General features: G+C 40.1%; 1 protein-coding gene across 2 annotated transcripts in view; it reads left to right on the top strand.

Annotated features, from left to right (window-relative positions):
* TGM4 (transglutaminase 4) overlaps window positions 1–12,680 on the top strand; it is a 79,079-nt gene that overhangs the window by 63,060 nt on the left and 3,339 nt on the right. For both annotated transcript variants that reach the window (XM_063450646.1, XM_063450647.1), the window contains 3 exons: window positions 4,541–4,792; window positions 11,065–11,361; window positions 11,789–11,958. In XM_063450646.1, coding sequence (XP_063306716.1) covers window positions 4,541–4,792; window positions 11,065–11,361; window positions 11,789–11,958 — 719 coding nt within the window. The remainder of the gene's footprint in view (window positions 1–4,540; window positions 4,793–11,064; window positions 11,362–11,788; window positions 11,959–12,680) is intronic.

The raw sequence follows: 12,680 nt of genomic DNA on the forward strand, positions 1-12,680 counted from the left end.
GTGAACAGCTTGGTTATGACTCTATGTTAGCGGTGTGGGGAAGAAGAGGGCACCAGGCTACATATTTGATTGGAGTGCAGGGTGTTGCTGCCACTGTAAGAGGAAATCACAAGACTGTATACACAAATGTCTACTGATTCCATACCCTTTACGCCATCCTGCTACCTACTACTGCTATTCCCAAACTCACTCCTCAGACATATGAGGACACTAGCTAAACATTTTATTCTTGCTGCTAGACAGCTTATTGCCCTAACCTGTAAGAAGTTTGCCAAAGCATACTAAACCTCATAGAGAAGGTGCGTTTGGCCATATATACAAAAGAATGAGTGTTAGCTCTAGAGAGGAAAGAGACAGGTTTGACAAGATATGGGAGAAATGGGAGAACCTTTTGCCAAGGCTGTAGCAACATAAGGCGTGCAACATAAGGTAAAGAGAGGGGAGTTTATTGCCTCATTGGAGGGTTGTTGGACCCAGGTTAGAGCAGTGAACGGTTGTTATATTGACATTGTAAAAACAATAAAAATATATTTTTTTTAAATCAAATAACTTACCTTTTAAAAGGTCGGGTTTTCAATAAATATTGTAAGAAAAATAAATGCCAACTATGTACACATCCTAATAAAATGTGCTGTACAGCAATGTTAAACAAAAAAAATGTTTCCTCAATCCCTGTAGGTGGCACTCAAGTACCAAAAAAATATTTTCGAAACGTGTCAAAAAAAAAAGCAAACAATGTAACCCATGTATAAAGGTATTAAAACAAGGTTCATGTTAAAAAATATTAAACATCAACTATCAACTTAATGATCTAAAATAGTGAGATAGTAAAGCCTTAAAAATGTAAACAGACATAGAGAATGTGTGAAAATGTAAAAAAATCCAAAATCTATTACGTAAGTAAAGGAAAGAAAGTTTCAGATCAATGTATCTCCATTCTCCTTCCAGTCACTACAATGCTGTAAACAGTACCTGGGAGGATCTTTGCAAATAGAAACAGAATGCGTCGGCAGATAAGAACCATTCGGCCAATCTAGTCTGCCCATTCTTCATTATTATTCTGTGGCCTTATCTTATAGCTAGGATAGTTTTATGCCTATCCCACACATGCTTGAACTCCCTCACTGTGTTAACCTCTACCACTTCAGCTGGAAGGCTATTCGATGCATCAACTCAGTAAAATAATACTTCCTGATATTAAATAACTACGAATATGTCACAGAAGGGTATCACGAGTTAGGTGACCCTCTGGAAATACTGCATATTCCTTGAATTGAATCAAAAGGGTAGGTTATAGTTTAAGGCTCAAGGAGGTAGAACTATAAGACTCAGTTATGCACAAATAGGGGAACTTATGAAATTGAGATGCAGGCCCGGACTGGCCATTGGGCAAACCGGGCAAATGCCCGGTGGGCTGCAATGGCCGTGGGCTGCGATGGCCATGGGCCGAGGCCGGCAGGAAAGATCAAGAGATCTCCCCTGCCGGCCCATGCATGGCAACACCGGCCCCAAGATGGAGTTCTATCCCATCATGGGCCGGAGGGGAGTTCGGGCAGTGAGCCGGTCACCCTCCACGCATGCCAAGCAGCTTCCTTTCTCTTCTTCTCGCGAGCTCCGAGATGATCAGAGCGTTGCCATGGTAACCCGCGGCAACGCTCTGAAAAAATGGTGCTCATGAGAGGGAGAGAGACATGGTCTGTAGCCTGCGGGGTACAGACTGAAATTACCTGCCGGCTGGACCACCAGGGATCGGTGTGTGGCGTGGACCCCCTCACTTTACCACAAGGTATGTGAATGTTCCCTCTCCCCCCTGCAATGTTAAAAGGGGGAGTAAATGGGATTATTTTATTCATTTTTTTAACTTTTTAATAATAATAATAATTTAAAGGCCATACACACACACAAACACATTACACACACACAAAACACTACACACACTGCACCCCTTCACTAACACACAAACATTCTGCTCCTGTTTTGATCTCTGGTATCCCACTACTGAGGACACCAGAGACAAATCGCCAGCAAACACAGCACAAACTCTCCTCCCTCTCCTTCCCCCCCCCCCCCCAAAAAAAACCATGGCATTTACCTCATACAAGAGCACTGGATGCTCTGGAGGAGTGTCACATTAACATACTCATTTGGTGGGGGGGGGGGTGTGTGTGTCAATGGTGTTGCCCCTTTCTGGCCCCGCCCCTAAAAGTGGGCTGCTCTGCCTTTAATTGCCCAGGCTGAATTTTTGTCCCAGTCCGACCCTGCTCAGATGTCATGAATGGCTGGCTAGACATGTGTTAAAAAGGGGAACGTAAAGCAAAATAAGCTAAAACATGCTAGGTGATGCCACTGGAGCCCCACATATTAAGCTTCCCAAATTGCACAAAATGGCCTCAGCCCCGTCCCACTACAGGCTGCCTGGGTATAGAGGTGTTAGAGTCTCGATAGATGGGCAAGCCTTGTGTGTTCCACTCCGCCGGCCCCCGGGTCTTTGCTCGGGCCTGCATCCATCGCCCTTGAATCCGGCTCTCTTGTGGGCCAACATCAGAGTCCCCGGAAAGAATGATCCTCCCAGGAGTTGGGCTGCAATGCGATGGACATTTCTTTGTGGCTCTAGGTCCAGGAAGGTGGCCACGGAGATCAAGCCTGATAGTTGAGTGTATAGGCCGTAGTTGCCGATAGCCCTCCGCTGACTCCTGAGGTGTCGCTGTAGTGTGCCAACTCAGTACAGGCGGGGGAACTGATACCATCAAACTGCATTGTGAATGGAGCTGACTGCAGGTAAGTCATTGTGGTATTTTCCAGTGGTTGTTGAGTGGCAGCTATTTTAATGCTGGAGCACAGTATTCCGGGTGCAGAGTAAGCCAGTGGTCATCATGGGCACTCTAAGTGGTTTGGGGCTATGCATTCTATAATGCATTCTATAATGGCCAGCATTACGTTTTTCAGCAATTTGAGCTGTAGCTCTTATGTGTGATTGGATGATAAGCGCTAGCCTTTGCTCCACACATGCATCAATGAGCCTGGGGGGGTCTATGACCCTGACACCGGTTCACCGATTATCCTTCCCTACATTACTTTTTGTAGGTACTAACCACGGCATACCGGCAACACTCCACAAGACTTGACATTTTGATGCTCTGACCCAGTCATCCAGCAATAACTATTTGCTCCTGACTGAATAATGTATCCCACTCCTTGACAGGTGCCATTGTAACGATACAGTCAATGTTATTCACCTTACCTGTCAGTGGTTTTAATATTGTGGCTGATCAGTATCATTTCACATTTTAAGAAGTGAACATAGCAATGTTAAATATTAGGATGTAGTCTGTGTTTTGGTATTTTATATTAACCCAAGTAGGAGTTCATGTTCCAAACAGTGCTAGGAAATTATATTTAGCATAATAGGCGATACTAATTTCCTATGGTGGTGAAGTAGTGAATGTAAAAAGCATAAACAAGGTGAGATAATCTAGTTAGAGAAGTTGATTAGTTAGTAAAAAGACTGAAAATTATGTTTGAGAAGTAGTTAATTAAAGTAGAGAATTTATGGTAAATATGAGTAATACTAGGACCTGTGACAGAAGGTTGTGTGTCTAAAGTCTGTTTGGAAGACTAATAATAACAACAAAGTATTTAACCAGGAAAGGCACATTCAGATAACTGTGGTTTTCAAGTACGTCCTGGGGATGTTACTTTAGCCCAACATCCAGGGGTTGTTACTATTACCCAATTTATATGGTACTCATTTTATTTACCTCAGAAAGAATCAACCCTGCCAGGATTCAAACCTGCAACCCAAGGGTAGAACAGATTCTACTGATGATGCATTAGCCTATTGAACCAGAAAAGGGCATGGTGTTTTATCAAGAGTTCCTAAATTGTATTTTATTGTAGAATATCATACATCTGTGCTGTAAGTTTCTTAGTACTATGTATATACCAAATTTTCAGTAGTAGTAGTAGTAGTAATCAGTATTTAGTGTGGGGGGAGTTAGCCCTCCAATATTTGCATATGCTCAGGTGTGCTGAAGAACAGATTATGTGGATGAGTTTCTGTTGATTTTGCTTTGCGAGTTTCTTTTTCTTTCTTTCTTCTTCTTTTTTTTTTTTTTATTAAACATGAAAATCTATTTTTGCCACCCCTCATCGTCTTATACAGCGAGGTGACAGGGCATGTGATAAATACAACTCCGTCTCACTGGGTCTAAGTACATTGGGAAATAGTCTTGAATCCATTTTGCTTGATGTTGTTCTTGATATTGAAAATGAATTGATACTCAGGGCTATTCACTAATGAGTGAATTGCTTGGAACTTTACAAATAATATTGAAATTAGTGGCAATTAATTTGGTTTCTTGCTTAAACTCAGTTTGGAATTCGACTAAATAAGTTGTTTGTTTTTTTGGGGGGAGGGGGGGAATTGGAAAAAAAATATTATTATATTTCTGAGAATATAGTATTTTTTTTGTTATTCAAAGTTTTTTGAGAGATATGTTGGTTATATATTTTTTTTTAATGTGGTACTCTACCATTTCAGGAGTCTTTCAGTGCGGGCCTTGTTCAGTAACAGCCATAAAAAATGGAGATGTATATCTGCCGTATGATGCAAAGTTTCTTTTTGCTGAAGTCAATGCTGACAGGGTACACTGGATGGTCAGAGATAAAGATGGACAAGAGGATATCTCTCTAATAAAGGAGGAAAAAAGCTGCATTGGGAAGTGCATCAGCACCAAAGCGCTCAATAAGAATATGAAACAGGATATTACATCGCAATATAAGCACAAAGAGGGTAAGAAAAGTGGATTTTTATATACTATAGAATGATAAATGTGTAAAAGTAATCATGCAATGACCATGCTTTGGGCTACATGATCAAAACACCAACAAGGGGTTACATTTACTAAAATAGGAAGAGATGGTGAATGATAATTTTCTTGGTCTTGCATTTAATCTGGTGAACGAGCTTGCTCAAAATTGACTGAGAGTATCAATGTATCTAACATTATGTACCTGTGTATCTGCTTGAGATTATCTGTGTGTGTGTGTTGTTTCTGACTGAGTGTGTTTCCGGCATTGTGTATCTGTGTATGTGCCTGAGCATCCCTGTGTGTGAATGTGTGTCTTTGAGTGTATGTGTACGGGGTAGTTGTTTGTAGTTGTGTGTAAGGGGGGCTGCATGTGGTCTTTGTGTGTTGTGTTTATGGTGAGGCTGTGTCATGTGTGAGAGGTGACAGTGTATGACTATCTTGGAGACTGTGAAAGGGTGAATAGGGGGTAAACAGGTGCATGTTGCAGGATTATTGTGGTGAGTGTAACAAGGTTTTGAGTGAGTGTGATAGAGTAAGGGTAGTGATTCTGACAGGGTTGAGGGATGGTGAGTGTGACAAGTGTGGGGAGTGATAGTATGTGTCTCTCCACATGCATTTTATTTCATTTATTTGTTTTAATTTATTTGGGAAGGTAAGCAGAAGGGAGGGGGGGGGGCAATAATGCATTCCTTGGTAGTCAAGAGGTATCTCTGGTGGATTTCCTGGTAGTCCGGTGGGTTCCCTGGTGGATTTCTTGGTGGTCCAGTGGACTGCTAGTGCAGTCACAGGCCTTTCAGTTCAATGCTCTGGCGGAGGCAGACTAGGGGAAAGTCTAATGGTGTGGGGAATTGTGTTTCAGACTTTAGTGCCACATGAGAGAAGTCTGCAATCTAGCATGGGAAGTGGTAATACAAGATCCAAGGAGCAGGCCATTGTTAGATCTTAAGGGGTGGACTGGAGTGTATTTGCTGATCAGTGAGGACAGATAGTGGTGCGCAGTTATAATAAGGACTTTGTAGGTCAAGAGGATAATTTTAAATTTAATTAAGCTGTGAATGGGAAGACAATGTAGACTCTCGTGTAGAGGTGCAATAGATATAGAATGACTTAGGTGAATTAGCCTGGCCAAGGCATTTGGCACGGATTGGAGGGAAAAGAAGCAGGAGAGAGGAAGGCCAGTTAAAAGGTTATTGCCGTAGTCAAATTGAAAAAAACAACAAAGGAGTAGATGAGTTGCTTAGTGCTGTCAGAGCTCAGAAACAGACATATTTTAGAGTTATTGTGTAAGTGGTTGAAACAGGATGAAGAAAGTGATTTGATGTGGGAGATGATGAACAAATTTGAGTCAAGTGTAACTTTGAGGCAGTGGACTTAGGGTGATGGGGAAATAGTGATGCTGTCAACAGTGATAGAAAAGTTAGAAATCTGAGTAGAGCTGTATGGGTGAATTAGAAGAGCTCAGTCTTGGACACATTGATCTTTAGGTGGCGAGAGACCATTAAGAAAGAAATACCAGCTAAGTTGTTGCTGAAATGAGAAATAACCGTGACTGTAACCTTTAGAAGAAAGAAGGTCATTAGTAACCTTTGTGAGGGGCAGTTTCAGTCAAGTGTTTGGGACAGAAGCCAAATTGTAGAGGGTCAAGCAGGGAGTTGGAGCACAGGAAGTGGGTTAGGCATACCTAAACTAGTTTTCCTGGAGTTTTGCCATTAGAGGAAGCTGTGATGTAGGGCAGGGCCTTGCAGGAGAATTAGAGTCAATAGTGGGCTCCTATTGGAGTGATCTTTGCATGTTTGAAAAAGGATGGAAACACAGCAATTCCATGTGATAGGTTGAAGATGTGAGTAAGTGCAGGAGTGAGGGTGGAGAACAAAGAAGGTGTTAGATGTGGGACAGGGATACGGTTAAGTGGGAAGGTAGTGAGGTGTGGAGAAGACGGTAGAGATCAAACTTCATTCTCAGGGACTACGGCGAAGAAGCAGATGCTCACTGTGGGGGGTGACTGGATGTAGAGGCAGAATATTGCAAGCAGCCTAAAAATGTGGCATTGCAAATGTGACACTGCAGTTACACAAGAGAAAAAAACTGTAGAAAATGTGCTATATGCCACATGTTCATAACAGCTATGGTAAGAATGAAAATGTGTGGGTAGGACTTAGTGTCCCCAGCTTGTACCTCAGGTGGACCTATTGTGGATAATCATGGATGCCTCCTCTGAAACCCCTCACCCAGGGGTGGTAAGTAGAGGCGCTAATATTAATTTTCCCACACAAGTCTCGAAAGGAGTGTGACATGCCTGTCAGTACACTCTGATTAGTTGGCTTATATGTATAAGTGGTAATTGTAGTCATAAAAAACAACCATTTGCTATAATGGTATGGTTGCATGCCAGTTTGAGTGGCTTGTCACAAAGGACTTTGCATGAGGAAGATCCCCATGACTCTTCAAGTACAGTAAATCTGAGTATTACAATCAAATTTACTCTAATATTTAATAAAATAAGGATTTTTTTTCCCCCATTGACTCTCATCAGTCTTATCTAGAGCAGTGAAGGAAAATCTGTTACATAATGCATTCTGAATTCTACAGGAAACAAGTACAGTTTTGGGGTGTGTGAGAAAAAAGTGTTATTAGAATCAAAAAGACTGCTTTAAATAGAAATGTTTGTTATGTGTAATAATGTGGGATTAGCAAGTAGTTCTTATATGAAAGCCGAATCTTTCTGCCTGGCAGATCCTTACTGCATTTTGCTGACAAAACCATTTACAACAATACATTGCATAAAATCCACTGCTAGTCTTTCTTTGGTAGTTAAAATATCCCTCATGTTGTGTTATATGGTGCTTGTTGTAACTCTTTCACTGCCAAAGCAATCATAGGGTAAGAGCAGACCCAGAAGACACATTACTGAAATACACCGCTGTTGTGTGTAGGGTTTATAGAATATGTTTGGCACTGCAGTGGGAATAACACTGGCTTTCACCTACCTTTTCTGAGCAGAGCTTACTTTAGAAAACTGCACATATTGATGATTATACAGTAACTTCAAAGAAAACCTTTTTTATATATATTTTTTAATAGTACCTTAAAAAGTAATAATTGAGTGGAGTGATAGGTTATGGTGGGTACAATTTCAGGCTTCCAAACCATCTGAATTTTGGTGGGACAGTCCCTATTTTAGAGCTCTGTTGTCCAGACTTTGTTCTCTGGTGTCCCGCTTTTGGGAATACCATAGAACTGTCTCTAGAAAGCATAGTGCAAGCACATACTTAAATGTATAAAACAATAGGATTTCTGGCGCTTGTCTCATATAATTGTGGCAGCTTGTACTTCTCAAACCTGAGTCTCTTCTTCTGGCCTTAAAAAGATACTGTATGCAATGAGATGTAGGGAAGCAGCGCTTTCAGAGTGTCCTGAAATCCGTGTAGTTAATCCGTGTATTCTACAGGAAGATAAAATTGGACTATAGTGTAGTATTTTTGGAGACTGATGAATTAAATAAATGGATAAAACTTACAATTTACTTATGACCAGTTCTAGTTGTATGCGGTTGGGGGTATTATCCCAGCCTGTGGATACGTTGATGGTCCCGGTCCTTTACAGGGTGGTGCTCCAGGCTTATTAGTCACTTTTGATGCCAAGTGTTCAGGAGTCTTTTCCTTCAATGCGAAGCATTATGGCAATAGGAATTCACCAGTATATAGGATGAAAATTAAACATAGTATAGTGCTCTCTGTATAGCTGAGATAAAAGTAATTATGTCCTTACTGACATAAGGAGAGCAAAAAAAAAAAAAAAGGTTTTGCTCAATCATACACAGTGTAGGTAGTATCTTCCCCACCAAGTAAATAAAAGTGTGAATACCATGGATAAAATCTCCAAGGATAAAATCAGGAAGATCCAGGTGTAGTTTTTAAAAAAAAATGTTTTATTTAATAAGGACACATGACATGTGTGACATGTCATGATTCCCTTTTATTCCAGAAGTTTGGTCCTTAAGGGGTTAAGACAAAAATAATAGAACCATTATACAGCATGAAAACACTAACGCTTTTCTACAGACTGGGCTTTTTCAAAGTGTTACAGCTTAATGGTCCTGTTTAAATAGCAGCAATTTTTTTTTTTAAAAATGGTTAGATGATGTTACAGATCATGTGACCATTCATGTGACTAACTCAAAACTTGAATATAATACAATAATAAATAAGAGACTTGAAAGAGGTCTAAAATAATACAAAACAAAATTATACAGCTTAAATAAAACGATTTTTAAATCAGGGGCTGGATAGATTTAAATTATGTGTCAAGGTGACCAACGCGTCAAGGGGTACTAATATGGCCGCCGCCAGCTAAAAAGACATCCCCGGCACAACTGAAATTACCGGAACAAGAGATTTCACCAGGGGAAGGTGCAAAGGAGGGAAGCAAGGTAAGTACTTACATGTGCTAGCGCTATGCTATCAAAGTGCCTCTTTGCCCTCTGCTAGATTATCACCTACCTGAAAAAAGACAAAAAAGTCACAATACCAAATGTGTATGAAAAGAACTACCTAGTAGACCTACCTGAAATAAAGCATGTCATGGATACAGTCCATGACCCACTCTTTAAAATAAAAAAATAGGCTGCGTAATAATTTAACATATCTTTGGGCAGCCTAGTAGTCTTTATAAAAGGAACTTATTATTCACCCGACTTGTGAATAATTTTCTATGTTTTGTTACAGTTAGGCTTACTGTACACACATAACTGAATATCAGTTAAAGCACATTCAGCTGGGCTAGAAAAAGAAAAAAACAATACACTGCAATCATCATAACCACTACCTCCCACTGTAGTACCTGGGTCCCGGCTGGGTTATGAGGCTCCCTTGTGGTCTAGTTACATACTTCTGGCTTCTGTAGAGCTGCAGAAACTGGAAGCCCTAGCTGTCTCTATTTTTTGGCTGACAGCATCAGCTGACCACTCTAAGCTAATGACTGACATTCTGTGCAATGAAAGCTGCACAGAATTGACATTGACCAGTCCGTACTCTAGCATCAAGTTGGCTGATGACACCAAAATGACTTTCCTCGAGATGATGTTACACCTTCAGAAGAAGAGAGGTTAAACTCCATAGGTGCAGCAACTCATAGCAAAAGCCTGCACATACAGACTCCAGGCACTATGATCACTTTAAATAATTGAAGTGACCAAGGTTCTTGGAGTGACCTTTTAAGGAGTGACAGTATTAGATGTTACAGCCCATAGTTGCACTTTTTCTAGTAGTGATTGACTACACTCTCATCAATGTCTGGCTGGTGTATGGTACTGGGTACTGCTGCCATTTTTAGTTAGATTACATTGCATGGCTTTGTTCAGTTTTCCTTTGCTGATGCCCCTTGTATCTTAAAGTGAAACTATAGGGCCAGGAAAACAAAGTTGTTTTCCTGGCACAAATAGCTCCCTATAGTGCCCCCACCAATGGTGCAGAAGGAGAGATTTAAAAAACCCTTCTGTCACTTACCTGATTCCAGCGTTGATGTCCATCGGGGCTGGTTCAGGCTCTGCCTCCACTCCTTTACTGCTGACATCAGCCAGCGGGGCATACCTAATGCGCATGCACAGTAATCATAGTGTTCGCATTAGTACTTCCCTCATATGATGTGCATAAAATGAGGATGCCCAGCATCAGTTAGGCGACCAAAAGTCGCCTAATGACCCAGGAGTCCCTCTAGTGTCTAGTGGCTGCCTGGTAGTCAATAGAGGTGTAGTTAACCCTCAAAGGTAATTATTGCATTTTACTAATGTTAAGGGACCTGTGAGGGTTAAGGGACCTGTGACACTGCACCCAGACCACTTCAATGAGCAGATGTGGTCTGGGTACCTATAGCGTTCTATTAATTCTCCTATATTTATAATAAAATTGAGAGGATACGGAGGGACAAACAATTATCAAACTTCCCCACAAAACTGAAAAGTGACTGTTCCACTTTTATAACAGGGGTTGGCTCGGTTTTGTTACACTCATATTTTGCATTTATACCTCGTACAGTGCTGTAGATTATATTGTTTTTTCACAAACAAAAACATTACTAATCTTATTCAGGCTGTTTCATGATTAACTGCATTAAGAAACCAATTACATGTTGCTATTGGTTCCTCCAAATTTTACGCTAGGCACAAGAAGTGATAAATGTGCCCAAAATACATTTAAAAAAAAAATTCTCCTTGAGTATCCTCTCTTTATTGATATATGTTCTGTTTGTTACTCAGGATCTCCAGAAGAAAGGAAAGCCGTTCAAACAGCCTGCTCTTATTTGAAGTCAGATGCTTGCTTAGTCTTTGCAGCTCCTCCAACCGCCCCACCTGCAGGGATTAAGTTACAGATCACAGGCAACAATGAGTTGCTGCCAGGGAATCCTATGTCTCTGAACATCTCAATTGAAAATGAATCCGATGATGCCAAGACTGTGAATGTTATAGTTGGCTGCCAGCTACAGACCTACACTGGCAAAGTCATTGCCAACCTGGCATCCATCACTCAGACAGTTGAAGTTGCAGGGAAACAAGGTACTAATGAAAAACATATATGAAATGCACATGGATGGAAAGCATAATATTGAGACCAGTGACAACAATATTTGCTGTATAACGGAATGTCTTAGGATTATCAGCTGTCATAGTTTTGCTCAAATCACTATTTATTCTAAACTTTGCCAGTGTTTTGTGCTTAGTCATATGGAACACATAATGAAGCCAAAAATTTCCGAGGGCATTATTGGCTGCCAACTGTTTGTTCTTAACATTTCTAATAGTATTTCGTGTTTTTGTATTGACCTAGCATATGGTCCATATCCTTTAACAAATATTAAAAGAATGGCAATTGATGCATTAATTTGTTTTACTGCTGCTATGGCCATGGTAGCTGTTTGTGCATTTGATTGCTTTGAATCATGATAACATGTTTGTTTTCCTGTTTTCCTTTGTTTGAATTAAGCTGCCACCATCCCTCTGAATGTGGCTCCAGACTTGTACATGAAGTCTGTGATTTTGGTGGATGACGAGCTCATTATAATGGTCAATGTTATAAGTGAAACCAAGGAGACAAAGGAAAAAAACAGGGAGAGCATGGTTATATCATTCACGTATCCTGCCATCACGGTGGAGGTAAATCTTTTCGCATATCTTCAGTTTTTTTACCTTAATTGTACATAAAAAAACACTCTGTTCAGCAATTGCTGCTACAGTATATAATAAGACAATCGGTGTCACACAGACCAAATAAAGTCTTAGATGGGCCATGGAGCAACCAACTTAAAATGGTCCTGGAACCTCTAAACAGAATTAAAGAACAATACAGAAGAAATTAGAAAAATACAGCGCATAAGCCAGTTTTTCCTGTAACTACAAATTAATAATTAAGCAAAAAATACTTAAAAGTTCAAAAATCTTTCATAACTCAGAAGACAATATCAAACATTACATATATTTTATCCTTTACTGTTTTATTTTTAAAATTTACATATTTTTCCTACAGTGTCAATGTTTGGCTTGAAATTTTACTCCATTTCCAAATTTCCTTGCATCAGTTATAAAGGGAAAATATAGTGTTTGTATCAACTATCTTTTATTTCTACTTATCCAGAGGTGTTCATATATTTTTTTTCACAGAAACATTTTATTATGATATGTACTTCCCTTGCCTTCATTGTCAGATGATCTACGGAATCTGTTGGCGCTATATACATGGCAATAATAATAATAATCTAGTTCTAGTATATAGAGCAAAAGCCTGGGATTTTGTCAGGACAGAACTCTGCAATGTCCTTCCTTTTGCCCTTACATTGATGTCTGACATTCCCAGTATACAAAATGTAAACATAGTTGAA

Source organism: Pelobates fuscus, chromosome 4 (genome assembly GCF_036172605.1).
Source record: "Pelobates fuscus isolate aPelFus1 chromosome 4, aPelFus1.pri, whole genome shotgun sequence".
Lineage (NCBI taxonomy): Eukaryota > Metazoa > Chordata > Amphibia > Anura > Pelobatidae > Pelobates > Pelobates fuscus.